Below are 15385 nucleotides of genomic sequence, written 5' to 3'. Positions count from 1 at the left end.
TAGGTACAGCAACATACTTTTTTTTTAATCAAACAATATATCCCTCATCATCCCATGTGGTATTTAGAAGGCCTCTTTTGGGTAGGCCACCCTTGAGTGCTGTGCTGGAACCCATTGCCAAGTGCATTAGGTTAAAAATGGGCTAAACGTTTGGGCCAGAGTCCAACAAAGCTCAAGAACTAGCCTTTCTGTAAGTCTTTCCGTTCTAATGCGTGTGGTAGTGTAGAGCACATGCGCACCTCTCATGTCGCGTGGACGCACACCACAGTCCCTGCTTTGAGGTTCACCGTAGACACCGCCTTGATTGCAATCTCTTCCTACAGCATCGTCAGATAATGTGATTGTCTCCCTCATGTGGGCACAGGTTCATCTTGTTTTTGGCCTTTTTGAAATAGTCTGTTTGCTTGTCTGGTGATAAACCCCCCTAGTTCTATAGCATCACCAGACTGTCCTTTACTTTCTGCATGCAATTTACTATCAAGCCCCAGGATCTGCTGGTTGTAAATTAATCTATTACTAAAATTGGAACATAAGGTTAAAATAAGCAGGGGTAACCTCATGCCCCAGGGTTGTAAAAGAAGACAACTAGGGTAAGCAGGGGGACAGTGTTCCAGTACAGATTCTCTTCCTCAAAGCAGTGTTGTAGAACCGTATCCCCGTCATTTGTAGGTGGACTCAACCAGGACTACAATTCCCAGAATGCCTTTGATTGTTAAAAGAGAAGCCCCAGACTTGGACGGATGACATGGAGTCCACTAGCAACAGTAGGGCCACTCTTAGGTTTCATTTTCTCAATTCTTAGCTCTAGGCCCTTTGAAGAAGACAAAAGCACAAATCTTATGTCCTCAAATTTCTAGTCAGGCTGGTGCCTCTGCCACTCAGCTAAGCCTGGCCCTGAGCCAGTCACGCTCACCTCAGCCTAACACCTGGCCAAATCTACCCCATCTCCCCTGCTCTTTCAGCAACACCGGCTTTTCTGGACGTCCCCTCCAGGCCATCACTAGGGTACCACCGCACAGCTTTCGCAGCACTCGCTTAGAATTGAGTGGACCATTTGACTTCATTGAGTCGCACGTTCACAGCCGTGGACTTTCAAGGAACAACCCAATGCATTCTGGGAGTTGAGCTCAAGCTCACTTGAGTTGAACCAATTGGAGGAATGTTCTGGAACAGAATGAGTTTGGAAGGAAAGAATGGACTGGAACAAGGGGCCCGATTCACAGAACTAACTTAAGACAAAATCCTACACTTGCTACTTTTGTTATTCACAAAAGTTAGGATTTTGTCTTAAGTTTGTCTTAAGACAGGCTTAAGACAGACTTAAGACAAAATCCTAACTTAAGTCTGTCTTAAGTCAGTCTTAAGTTTGTCTTAAAACAAACTTAAGAAAAAATCCTAACTTCTGTGAATACCAAAAGTAGTAAGTTTGAGATTTTGTCTTAAGTTAGTTCTTTGAATCAGGCCCAAGATGTCCATCATAATATGAGCTCATCAACTGACCTTAAGTAAAGCCTGCTCTTTGTAACAGTTTTTATTTTTTTTTTATTTTAAAAATAATTTTATTATTTTTAATATAGAACTCAAACAAGAAGCAAGCTGCACGTGTACAGAAAAAAAGGATTGAACAATCAATGCATATAACAAATTGGTTATAAATATTAATTTAGAATGTAGATTTAAGCTCTTTGTGACGGTTAATTGTCATTCGCAGAGGCTCACTTTGACCTGGTGCATTTATCCTTGCAGTTCCAACGCCCATCTTGTCCTTCCAGAATGATGATTTCCTTATCCACATCAACGGCTCTAAAAACCGGACATACAGCCTGCGGCTGGAGCACAACGACCGCGGGGAAGTGCTGAACCGCAGCCACGGACTGGTGAGTACTGGGGCCCCTTTCTCTGGTCGATGGCTGCCTTACCAATTCAGGGAAAAATCAAAAGAAAACCAAATATTAGAAGGTGCTGGGTTTATAGGATTCAAAAGTGGTGGGTCAGTGATTTAATGAACACACAGTAGTGCAATTTCCTCCTGATGGTGCAGGTGCTATATTAAAGTCACTGCCAGCAGCTGCCTTACAGTGGCACCACAAAAGGCCACAAGATGGAGCCAGATTGCAGAAAACGGCCTTAATTGAGGGGAGAAACAATCTAGCATCTTGGACAACTATACTTCAGTAAGCAAGAGTGTTCTTGTCTTTTCGCTGCATTATATTTTTTAAGTAAAAAGGGAAAATCCCTACCTTAAACTGATTATCAAAATTCACAATTATATGTACAAATAATCATGTGTTGATCTGCAAACAAATGCTGAATTCTGGCGATTGTCCCACGGAGGTGTAAATTGACATTATTTAGGATTTTAGCTTAAGAAGAAAATTTAAATTGAGCTTAACAAGATTGTCTTCAGACGTGTAGTGGAAGGATTAGGTGAGATTAGTCAGCAGGAGACAGAAGTCGTAACAAACGACAATGATCCTGGATTTTCTCATTTTCTTTATGCAGACCAACATTAGAAGCCTGGAATAAGTAAGTTTCTAGTCCACCTTTAAACAATGTTGACATGTTTCGGCCCTCTAATGGATAGTTAAATAGGTCTTCTTCAGACACATGTTTGAACATGGGAAACTTCATAAAGTAAATATGTTGCTCATGTGAAATAATCAAACGTTCCCTTACCACACTGAGCCAACCATGGTTCTGTTGAAAGACCTAGACAATAGGACTATCAGATATAGATGTACAATTATTATTTTTAAAAAACGGCGTTTTATATAGCGCGAACTTGACCCGAATCGTGTATCAGAGCGGTTTACATAGCACCAGTTGCGTTACATGAGGACACATTCATTTTTGTTAGGCACGGGGAGATTAAGTGATCTGCCCAGAATCACAGGAAGTTCAGCGTCATTGCCGAGACTCGAACCCAGTTCCCCAGATTTGAGGACAACCACCCTAGCTGTTAGGACAACTCCTCTCCCTTTGACAGACAGAGTTGTTTCTGGCTCTTCATCTGTTGGAAAGGGAGTGTAACGGCAAATCTCAGAGTCCCCATCAACTTATTCCCTTAACTTGATTACCGTACCTAAAGTGTGTTATAGGGCTATACGGTCTTTGCACAAGTTGCAGGATCACTTATGCATGGATGGTCAGGAAGCAGATGGGACGGATTTGCATATTAATGCATATCTTGCATATGCCTGTGTCTGGTGGACATTTGGGAAGTGAACCTGCAAGTAGCATAAACATATTGGGGCCGATTCACAGAACTAACTTGAGACAAAATCCTAAACTTACTACTTTTGGTATTCACAGAAGTTAGGATTTTGTCTTAAGTCTGTCTTAAGTCTGTCTTAAGTCTGTCTTAAGACAAACTTAGGACAAAATCCTAACTTCTGTGAATACCAAAAGTAGTAAATGTAGGATTTTGTCTCAAGTTAGTTCTGTGAATCGGGCCCATTGAGCACAGCCTTATAGGGCACCGTGACCTTCTGTACACAGTGGCAAAAATATGTTTAGCAGAAAGAGTCATTAATCTATCTCTTTTCAACCCAAATATATTCCTTTTTGTTTCTTTTACAGTCTGGAGATATAAATTACACGATTTCTCATTCAGACATTGTTCCCTGTCTCTGCATACTGGTACGTATGATCTCAGACCAATGCTTGTTTGATTCAGTTGAAAGCGCGCGCCTGGTTGACTTCCTAGTTATAACGATTTTTTTCTTGTTCTGTTTGCATTTGGAGAGCAATGGGAATAGGTGTGTCCTATTTAAATTGATTTCAAAAAGGGGGTGGTGATGGACAGAGTATCTGAGTTAATCAGAACACTCCTACCCAGTCAACAGATCAGGGCTTGATCCATCACCGTTTTTTAGCTCACTGCACCATCCCAGTTCAGAACCTGGCTACATGCAAATTAGTCTGTCCCTGGCCCAGTGCATCATGGGAACAGGGCAGACCAAACTACCAAGCCAATTCTTTACTGGAAAGGAAACAAGCTTGAAACATTGCCATGATTTTTATGATGTTGGCCACTGCCAGAGCCTCACAGATATGATTTATGAAATTATGAAAATTAATATTCATTATTTTATGGACAAAAAAATGGGCCTGCATACAGAATAGTCAGATATGGACCGAGGAAGTAAAACAGATAGTGTTTAGACTTTAGATATTATGGAAACAGTTGTGCTGCTCTGTAAATTGTTCAACAGTATAAGTTTAACACTAACTGGAAGAATGCTTTGCTGGCTGCATATTGGCTTGGCTCATGTGTCCCACCCCAATAAAAGTGTCTTGTCACTAATGTGCCTAAAACACATTTAACCTGTGCATTGTTACATCCACATGTGAAGGTCCAACAGAGAGCAGAGACTTTCAGTGTGGAATTATGCAAACTATAGTAGCTGTAGCAGTTTTGAGGTAAACACAATGTACACCCAAAATAGAAAATGAAAATATTGAGTAGTAGTATGGTACCAGAATTATATTATTGGTTTATCGTCTGGCATTAATATCATATCCTAAATATAAACAATTTAAAAAGGCACCCTCTTGCAGTTAATACCAACAACTATATACCCAGTTGAACAGTATTTTTGTAAGATAACTGTAGAGCACAGTATTCTGACATGAAACTAAATTAATTTGAAATGAGATGTATTTCAGTGTTCATGGTTCCATCCTTCATTTCAACTAAAGCAAGATTGGAGCTTAAAGTTTTTATTATAGGAAATGCAAGAGAATGAAAGAGAGTAGTGGAAGGGTAACAATTTCTTGACGAGGGAATTCTGATGAGTGAAATGGTGAGAAAAATCAAAACCTATCAGGCTGGGACTGACAAATGGGGAATGAGTGCTTAGCAAGTGGGGGTGTACAAATGAATGCAATGTAAGACTGGTAAATTCAGAGGGACAAGTGTTTTGCTAAATGTTTGTAGAATTTATAGAGTTGGAAATGAGGCGCACAGCTGGGAATGTGATGCAGTGGACAACATTGAGAGCCCACTTAGCGAAAAGAAAAGTTAAATTGTGGAATAGTTGAGAAGAGTGTATAAGGCATCCAAACTATATTTGAATTGTGTTGACTTCTTTAGATAAAGTGATAGGATCAATGGAGATTTTGTCAGAATTGAAAGGCAAGGTCAAGTTGGATGTGAATACTACAGGTATCTTGTACGATGCGTACGGGGCATTGAGGAAAATGGACCACTGGCCAGCAGTCAAAGCAAAGTTGAGGACATATTTGGTCCTGCCAACAGGCGAATTTGCATTCTGGACCTTTTTAAAGGCAGTGAAATAAACACTTAAAGAATAATGTCTTTCTTCCTTCCATCAAATATACTCTCTATTGGGCCAACCCAATGAAAAGTTTTCTTTTAACATGTAAGAGCCTCTTAGCTATTGTTGTCTCGCGTGGCCAGACTCACCTGAGAGTCTGCTTACTTCACCTCGCATTTATTGAAGACAAGATAACGTGAATCAGGTCATCGTGATTGGAGCGCGTTGACTACTCTTAATTCATTGCTCCCAGCCTGCACCGGTGTTTCGACTGCTGCAGTCAACCAGAGGGTAGATATTTGCGCCTTATAGAACTGAGGGAAATTTAAATTACGCTAACATAACATGCATAATTTCTGGAGTTTCGTGTTACACGAAATTCTAATATTACACCATTACGCCACACTGGGTAATTACATCGCCGGTTGCAGCAAACCTATAGGACTGGAGTGTAGGAACAATACCTACAACCAGAACATCGGCGGCTCTTGTTGCAGCATTTGTGTTGCATGCTATTTTTTGGTGCGAAATGTGTCCTCGCGTCAAAAACGACACATGAACTTGGAGAGTTATAGATGGGTAACAGCAGGGGTGTTTTCCACCAAGCAGCTCTAAGTGACATCTGCTAGACAATGAGAGCAAACCTCGAGTTGTCTGTGACGTCACTCAGAATCCAGGCTTTGGCATTTGACTACAAATGTTCTATGATTGTAGACATATCACTTTACCTCGCAGTACCGCCAAATATAATGGGTAAAATTGAATAATGGGGAGTGTAACTGTATGAAGTGCAGACAAAAACATATGTCTGCCTAGCATTTCAAAATGAAATCTTTCCACTGTGCATCTCCCCTCTCCACCAGGTATTGGATTTTCTGTTCTCGTTTCAAACTTTGTCCCACATACATCATTCTTTTCTTTGTCTGAGGTGCAACTTCTGCAATAACAATGTTGTCTGTAAAGCAACTCACTGTTCTTTGGAGCTGCTGGGGGGCATAAGACCAAATGACAACACTGATCGAAGGAGGAAGCTTATGCCTCCCACTCTGAGTGTACCAAGGCAAGGCTTCAACTGCCTATAACCTGGATATGTTTAAAATGCAGGGGCTATTTTAAACAAAGCTTCTCTTCATTAGATCGACACAAAAGTCCCCTTGCATCTGCTGACTTCTCTGCAGCTTGGAGCACATCATTTGTTGGTACTTAGGGGCCTATTATGATTGCGGTGTTTCCGCATCCTCCGGGCCGGCGGAAGCCACCGCCGGCCCGGAGGATGCAGAAAAACCGCAGCGGACCCACCAAAGACCCACCGCCACATTAGGATGGCTGGTGGGTCCTGGTTTCCGTCCGCAGCTTTTCCGCCGCGGTTGGCTTACAACCACGGCGGAAAAGCTCTAATATGGTAGCGGTGTCTCTCAGACACCGTCCGCCATATTAGGAAGGGCTTTAAACAATGCTTTTCTGCGGCGGGTAACTTCACTACGGGGCCCGTTGCGGGCCCCCTAGGTGAAGGGGGGGTGGGGGGTGCACATGGGGGGTACGCATTTGTATGCAGAAATCGGCAGGCACCCGCACGGTGCCTGCCGCTTTCTGCATACAAATGCAATGTATGCATTTTTACCATTGCGGCGGATGCAGCTTGAAGCCGCACCCGCCGCAATGGTAAAAATAGAGGATGTGACCGCCAGGGTGGCGGTCACATCCTAATTGCACAGGAGGGAACTCCGCAGGCAATGGGGAGGTTCCCTCCTGCTCTACGGTGGCGGACGGACTCAGGTCCGTCCGCCATCATAACCGGCCCCTTAGTTCATGATTAATACAGGAAATATCACCTGATGATAGGGGGGCAGCTTTCTACACGGAACAGGCTTTCATTAATAGAGTATCAGACAAAACTGCATATCAATAGTATAATCAATACGTCAATCATGATGTACTTTTTATTTTCAGCTCAAAGCCATGAAAGCACAAAAAATAATCTATAAAGTGCATCCATTTGAACTAGCATCAAACACAACATGGTCTTGCACAGTTGTACACACATTGCAAAGTCCCATTTAAAGTCAATATTTCAGAATATATTGGTTGTTGAGGTCACCACAAGTTGTTTTTGGCCACATTTCCATCAGTGCCCCTGCAGTGGTTTACTCTCAGACCTTTTTTTTATCAGAACCACAGTCACGTCTTCTCATCTCCTGTGTTTCGGCATAGTTCCAGAAAGGGCCTTCATCCGGACACCGTCCTGTCTGGTAGAGTTGCATTGGCGCACCAGACCTTGAAGTATGTTTAGTTCCGCACCAGTGCAACACTCAAGAGCTTCCCAGACCTCAGTCAGCAGGATGGAGGGGCACTCTACTTTACTTCTAGTAAAACATTGACAGCTCAATAAGCCCTCATGTTTACTTTATGAAAACAAAAATGTGCACCTCAAAGCGCCCTGAGGTGTTTTTTTCTCTGGAATCCATTTGCATTAGTCACTGCTCTCATCGGAGCAATGAAAAACAAAGGGCCCGATTCACAGAACTAACTTAAGACAAAATCCTAAACTCACTACTTTTGGTATTCACAGAAGTTAGGATTTTGTCTTAAGACAAACTTAAGACAGACTTAAGACAGACATAAGACAAAATCCTAACTTAAGTCTGTCTTAAGTCTGTCTTAAGTCTGTCTTAAGTCTGTCTTAAGTCTGTCTTAAGTCTGTCTTAAATCTGTCTTAAGTCTGTCTTAAGTCTGTCTTAAGTCTGTCTTAAGTCTGTCTTAAGTCTGTCTTAAGTCTGCCTTAAGTCTGTCTTAAGTCTGTCTTAAGTCTGTCTTAAGTCTGTCTTAAATCTGTCTTAAGTCTGTCTTAAGTCTGTCTTAAGTCTGTCTTAAGTCTGTCTTAAGTCTGTCTTAAGTCTGCCTTAAGTTTGTCTTAAAACGTAAGACAAAATCCTAACTTCTGTGAATACCAAAAATAGTAAGTTTAGGATTTTGTCTTAAGTTAGTTCTGTGAATCGGGCCCAAAGTGTGTTTCCTCTGCTCTTACGTCAGACCCGGGAGAGCTGCTCCCATCTTTGCTGTCTCTCCTGGCTCTCAGGGACCTGAAGGAAGTGCCAGGAGATGGGCATTGCTGTTACCTGACAGAAGCAGTGGAATGCCAGATGACAAACTGCCCTTGTCTCCTTCCCTCCCCACGTCCACGCCCCCACCTTCCCTGCAGCCATGAGAGGGGCAGTGAAATGGCTGATGATAAACTGCCCTTTCCTTCTTCTTTGACCCCCACGCCCCCACCTTCCCTGCAGCCATGAGAGGGGCAGTGGAATAGCTGATGATAAACTGCCCTCTTCTCCTCCTTTCCTCCCCACCTCCATGCCCCCACCTTCCCTGCAGCCATGAGAGGGGCAGTGAAATGGCTGATGATAAACTGCCCTTTCCTTCTTCTTTGACCCCCATGCCCCCTACCTTCCCTGCAGACCTGAGAGGGGCAGTGGAATAGCTGATGATAAACTGCCCTTTCCTCCTTCTTTTCCTCTCCACCCCCACGCCCCCACCTTCACTGCAGCCCTAAGAGGGGCAGTGGAGTTCCAGGGCACATAGTGTTGTGCAGCACTTGCTGCCTGCTTTCTTGGGTCTGTGCATACCTGTGAGAGACAGCTGGTCTCTGCCATGCTCGGGGCACCGAGACGTGTCTGTGCTCTCTCATGGTGAGAGCGTGCAGGGCTATCAAGGCGCTAAGAGGGAGGAGAAGGAAGCAGGGTACATCTAGAAAAATAATGTGATGGGGCTGCGGAAGGTGAAGGAAGATGAAACAAGCATTGAAAATGCAATAGGTCTCGCAATAGAAGAGTTTGACATTTTTCGTTTTGCAAATGGATGAGTGACACCTATAGCATTTGGAATGCAACATGTTTTGTATTTACGTGACTTCTATGGCAGCTCTGGTTGTTATGCTACATCTCTAGAAAGTTTTATCTTTCGCAAATGTGACACCTATTGTAACACAATATGTGTTGTGAGGGTGAGTGAGGGTGAGGGGTTGAGGGTGAGGTGTTGAGGGTGAGTGAGGGTGAGGTGTTGAGGGTGAGTGAGGGTGAGGGGTTGAGGGTGAGTGAGGGTGAGGGGTTGAGGGTGAGTGAGGGTGAGGGTGAGGCTGAGGGGTTGAGGGTGAGTGAGGGTGAGTGAGAGTGAGGGTGAGTGAGGGGTTGAGGGTGAAGGGTTGAGGGTGGGTGAGGGTGAGGGGTTGAGGGTGAGTGAGGGTGAGGGGTTGAGGGTGAGTGTGGGTGAGGGTAGGTGAGGGTGAGGTGTTGAGGGTGAGTGAGGGTGAGGGGTTGAGGGTGAGTGAGGGTGAGGGTGAGTGAGTGTGAGGGGTTGAGGGTGAGTGAGGGTGAGGGTGAGTGTGGGTGAGGGTGAGTGAGGGTGAGGGTGAGTGAGGGTGAGGGTGAGTGAGGGTGAGGGTGAGTGAGGGTGAGTGAGGGTGAGGGGTTGAGGGTGAGTTAGGGTGAGGGGTTGTGGGTGAGTGAGGGTGAGGGTGAGGCTGAGGGGTTGAGGGTGAGTGAGGGTGAGTGAGAGTGAGGGTGAGTGAGGGGTTGAGGGTGAAGGGTTGAGGGTGGGTGAGGGTGAGGGGTTGAGGGTGAGTGAGGGTGAGGGGTTGAGGGGTTGAGGGTGAGTGAGGGTGAGGCGTTGAGGGTGAGTGAGGGTGAGGGTGAGTGTGGGTGAGGGTGAGTGAGGGTGAGGGTGAGTGAGGGTGAGTGAGGGTGAGGGTGAGGGTGAGTGAGGGTGAGGGGTTGAGGGTGAGTGAGGGTGAGTGAGGGTGAGTGAGGGTGAGGGGTTGAGGGTGAGTGAGGGTGAGGGGTTGAGGGTGAGTGAGGGTGAGGGATTGAGGGTGAGTGAGGGTGAGGGTGGGTGGGGGTGGGTGAGGGTGGGGGGGTTGAGGGTGAGTGAGGGTGAGGGTGAGGGGTTGAGGGTGAGTGAGGGTGAGGGTGGGTGGGGGTGGGTGAGGGTGGGTGAGGGTGAGGGGTTGAGGGTGAGTGAGGGTGAGGGTGGGTGAGGGTGGGTGAGGGTGAGTGAGGGTGAGGGGTTGAGGGTGAGTGAGGGTGAGGTGTTGAGGGTGAGTGAGGGTGACAGCGTTTATTTTCAAAGGCAACCGAAGTGCAAACACAAGTGGATCCCTGCCCCTCACACAATGGTTTTTAGGGTACAAATGTACAACGGCCGCCTGTGGGTCCTCGCCGGGCTTCCGAGAGGCAGGAAATACCGTTCATATGGAAATACCGGAAAGGAAATACCGTTCAAATGTTCATAATGTTGAAGAAGTCAGCTAGGGATCCGCTTAGTCATTGTGTGACCCCCTGTGAAATAAGTCCCTCTTGTCTTTACAATGCTGAATTGCAGTAGTTTAAGCAAAAAATACTTTGGGGAAGTTGTTAATGTCTTTATGTATTTGAAAAGCTAATTTGTCTATTTGTCTTTTCTCAATTTACAAAAAATGTTCAAGGCATTTTTGCATTTGATAGTAATTTTTATTGGACTTTGAAATGTTTGATTGTCACTCAGTGTTGTACAACAAACCCAAGGAAATACGATTTTAAAGAATGAGATGAAGAATGTTGGTGGTATTTAGTGCATGTATATCTTCTATATTAAATGTTTTAATAATTTGGAATAAGTGAATATTTTGTGTATGCAAGGTGTGTTGGCTTTCAATAGAAGCAAATCACGCGTTGTAGAGCATCCGGTTTACATTTAAAAATGCATGATTCTAGACGCATACAAAGATCTTGCAGCGTTGAGATGTGAAGCACCCTTCTAAATTATATTTTGGCTCATCGTAGTTACAAAAGAGTTTCACAAAAATGCATTCACAGTAGGCATTTGGGTCCCTGGTTTACACTGAGGTGCATTGTTATAGAGCAGTAGGTGCAAACGTAAAGCATGATATCATTTAAGAGTTTGCTAAATAAAAAATGCAAGAAGGCAACAAGCAGAGTTTATTATATAATGAATCTGGAGTTTTGTATTAAAAGGTACATTTATATGTAAAAATATGGATTCCACTTCTCCTTATAAATAAATGAAGTGCTCTGCAATTGGAGCCCACGGCTGTATGTAGGCGTAAGGATGCTGCAGTTGAAAGGGGCACGGGGGAGGTGTTTCCCGCTACAAAATATGTAATCGCCTCTGCGTGCTAGGCTCCGATGTATCCAGCTGTGCAGAAAAAGTAGCAACCATGAGACGTTCTCGGGCACTCGGCTCGTTCTTTTTCATTGCAACGGGATTTTACGTATTTCAGCAAACCCCTCGCAGAAGGAAATTCGGAATTTGCATACAAAAATGGCGCGCGCACCCTGGAGCATCATAACAAGTGGAACTGGTGTGATGTAATTCAAGTAAAGAACTAAATATGTGCTAAAATACAGGGACTTGTCTAGAAGAAGACGAGAGAGCTTGTTCTCGGAAACCGCATGACAGACATGTAAGAAAACTCGTACCGACAAACTCGCTGATAGGCTATGAGGAGCTTGCGCACTCACACGGATTTGGAATGCACACAGAACCCCTCCCCAACAAAACATTGTCTATGGCAAGGCATGTTTAGGCAACATACGCCCAAAAAGATTGAATTAGAAATGACAACAAATAGCCGAAATAAACACAAACTTCATAACAAAGCAGAAAGGGTGAAAGCCTACACATTTGTGGGATTTTTAGTTAAACATAAAACAGAGCCCAACGATGATGGGTGTTTTTTTACCACTAGCTGAACGAGGCTCCAGGGTTTATTACTGAGCTTTTCAGAAGAATAAAATGCTGACTCGACCCTGCTAGGATTTAAATTTGTGTGACACGAAAAGATTGTGCACAGACCTCAGAAGCCAGCTCTCAGTCGACGGTGCTATCGCACCACATTCTGCTTTAATAAACGTCTCGCATTTGAAAATGCCTGCATAAAAATAGGCTGTGGACCGAGCATCATAGATTACCAACTCTCTATGTGCCAGTGATTCACCTTATTTGAATTATGTTCCTCACATTATTAAATGTGTTTAAATCATAGAATGGTAATGGTAATGCAAAAAAAAAAAAAACAAACAAGACGGAGGGCATTGCTGTGGGGAGGGGGTGGAGGAGAAATGCACACGGCGGGCAGGGGAGGGGGCGGAGCGGGGAGAGCGGCATGTGGGTGTGAAGAAGCCGGGGCCTTTGAAGTGAAGCTAAGCTTCACTTCAAAAGGTGTCGGAGGAATGCGGCTGAGGGAACAGACGGCGATTGCGGCTGAGGGAACTGATGTGCACGCGCTTTTAAGCTCAATGCACATGCGCATTGAGTTTAAAAGTCACGGGCACTGCAAGGAATCGCCACGATTCCTTGCTTGTTAGTTAAAGGTTGTTTAAGCCGCAATAGGCTCGCAAGCTCGATGCGCATGCGCATCGACAGGCGAGACCTAAAACCACTGTTCATGCCTTTCGCAAGACCCTTTGTCCCTCTACAGGTGGTCTGTGGGGTTGACTGATAAGGGGGGTGCAGTCAGGAATTAGGGGACATTGGCAACATCCAGATGTGGATGGGTCAGTATCAATCCTGGGGGTTTCCATGGTCTGGATGATGTCACTCAAGACTCCTTGGTGACACACCTCTCAACTTTTGAAACCCACCCATGGATGACTCTACATAGGGCGCGTGTGGGTGTCCTTCATAAGCAGCTGTTCCTCCTCCGTGGTTCACCGCTCTGACATCACCGTGGTGAACCTGTGATGTCACAGGACCTACTAAAAGGAAGTACTGTGAAGGCAGTTAGGGATCTCTTTACTCCCCTATGATCCTCAGAATCCTTCAGAGAATAGTGGTAGAATGGGGGTGGGGGCCTTGGAATTACAGCAGAAGTGGAGAAGTGTGGCTCAATGGTTAGAGCAGGCAGACCTCGATGCAGAGCTCTGTCCAGGGACCAGGGTTCGATTCCCGCCTCGGCGGGTCTCGGGCTCATTAATTCCCCTGACCGGGTATTCTCGCCTCAGTGCCTATTCTGATCATGGGTCCCACGCTGCAACCCTGGGCAATAGCTTGCTTAGTCTCCACAATGGCCCCCACAATGCGAGGGATGCCTGGTCTGCACCATAGGGGTGCCCAGGAGTGGACACTTCACAGGGAAAGCCAGGAAGGGTTCCCTTGCGGTATTCGTACAAGCGCCGGGAAACCCACTGCGGGTAGCTGTGCGCTATACAAGTACAAAAAAACAAAAAAACAAACAAACAGCCCTCCCACACCAGCTCTTCTTCAGCCCGGTGGGGTGCCAAGGACCAAGGCAGCTGCTTTGCCACAGCTGCTGCTGACCACTGCGGCCGCCCCTTCCTAGCAGAAAGCACATACGCAGGACGGTCAGGAGAGGTATCCAGAGGGACTCAAGGTAATGATATCTCAATAGATTTTCATATATCAAGAAAGCACTTTGGGGCAGTGCGGGGGGTGGGGCAGGGCTCTAGTAAAATGCAATGCAATAACACAGTGTCACTGTCAGTTTGTCATTCTTACTCATACCCTGCTTCCAGCTGGTTGTGTTCATTCAGCAGTGAAGATATAAACATAATTACTTGTTTCTGGGACTGTCTGCCACAGAGGTACTGGTCATCTAAAATGGACTCTGTGTCTTCTGAGAATCCTATTCTATTGCCCCTCCCTTTGTGTGATCAAGAAAGTGTTTTGTGTCCCAGATCTATGTATGTGCTGGAATAGGATAGCCAACCATCACCATGCCATCAAGACATCCCGCTCCAAGTCCCAGACTTTTATTTGATAACTACATGTGTTCTGGGAGTTGTAATCTTGTTTTCTTCCTTAAACCAATATAGCTGACACAGCTCACAGCAATGGCTTTTTACAGAAATGCTTAAGATTGGAAAGGTGTCCCGAGGACCTGCGCACTAACCAGAGTCCACCATACGTAAGAAGATGTTCTATTGAAACAATTCACCTGGGTCAAAAAGACTTAGGGGCATATTTACAAGGGCTTTATGTCTGCTTTTTTGGCTTAAAAAGTCAAAAAAGGAGATAAAACTATCACCCTATTTACAAGAGGGTGATAACATGCATAATAGCATGTTAGCACCCTTTTTCCCAACTCCCCCCCTTTGCATCTCTAATGAGATGCAAAGTGGGCATCACTGGGCGCACCCCGGATGGACAACCTTGCAAATAGCGCTGATGTTCACATCGCGATAGAAGGCTGCCCCAGCATTTTAGCACACGTTAGTTTTTGGAGAAAACCGCTGTTTGCTCCAAAAACTAATGTCTGCTAAAATGCAGACATACCTATCCCTAACATTGGGGCGGTTTATGCTGATACGACCCTGTGGGTCGTATCAGCAAGGTTATCGCCGTTTTGCGGGGAACATCGCTGGAAAACCAGCGATGTTCCCTGCAAAAGGGCGATAACCTCAATATCTCTGGAATTTTTATTGCCCTGGAGTAACGCGTTGTTAATAACGCGCTACCAGGGCAATAAATTCCAGAGATAGCCTGCGATGATATAATTATCGCTAAGCACGGCCAGCGATAATTATCGCTGGCCGTTGTTAATATGCCCCTCAGGGACTAGTGTGGCTTACAGTTGACCGTGCATCAAACCATAGGGCCACTGCTTGACTATTAGTAAACCACCCTCCATATTTAGTGATCCCCACCAATGCAGCAGGAACATTTCTCCAAAATTGGTTGATACGACACAGCAGGAGCTCGTTTAGCAAAAAACTGGCCCACCAGCTGGCTGCCTTATCATGGTAGATGGTCAACATTTTTGGTTTACAAAAGCAAACTCCCAAAGCATAGTTTTTATCCTACAAAACAAACACACAATGAGCATGAGTTGCCAGTAGGTCTTTTGCTATTTATAGTGGTTGTTGTCATTCCTGCTGCAGCTGTCATTGTTTACATAGTGGTCATGAACAGTTAACCTACCCTAAATAGGTCGTGCCGTCCAACACCTTTGTCCTGTGGCCAATGGGTGGCCCCACAGAATGTATGATGTTGGAGCCATAGGTTGCTATGGGAAACTCACTGGTACCACCAATGTGGGTGATCGGCGAGTGGGACCTGCACAATATACAGAGGATGTCCCTTTATTTCCCCCCTCCAGC

At 45.2% G+C, this 15385-nt stretch overlaps 1 protein-coding gene across 3 annotated transcripts in view; it reads left to right on the top strand.

The window, feature by feature from the left end:
- IL17RC (interleukin 17 receptor C) overlaps positions 1-15385 on the top strand; it is a 259633-nt gene that overhangs the window by 134075 nt on the left and 110173 nt on the right. For all 3 annotated transcript variants that reach the window (XM_078661840.1, XM_078661839.1, XM_078661838.1), the window contains 2 exons: positions 1747-1877; positions 3580-3639. In XM_078661840.1, coding sequence (XP_078517966.1) covers positions 1747-1877; positions 3580-3639 — 191 coding nt within the window. The remainder of the gene's footprint in view (positions 1-1746; positions 1878-3579; positions 3640-15385) is intronic.

The sequence above is a fragment of the Lissotriton helveticus genome, chromosome 9 (genome assembly GCF_964261635.1).
Source record: "Lissotriton helveticus chromosome 9, aLisHel1.1, whole genome shotgun sequence".
NCBI lineage: Eukaryota > Metazoa > Chordata > Amphibia > Caudata > Salamandridae > Lissotriton > Lissotriton helveticus.
Note: the sequence above shows the minus strand (reverse complement) of the source record. Positions and strands in the feature narration are given on the sequence as shown.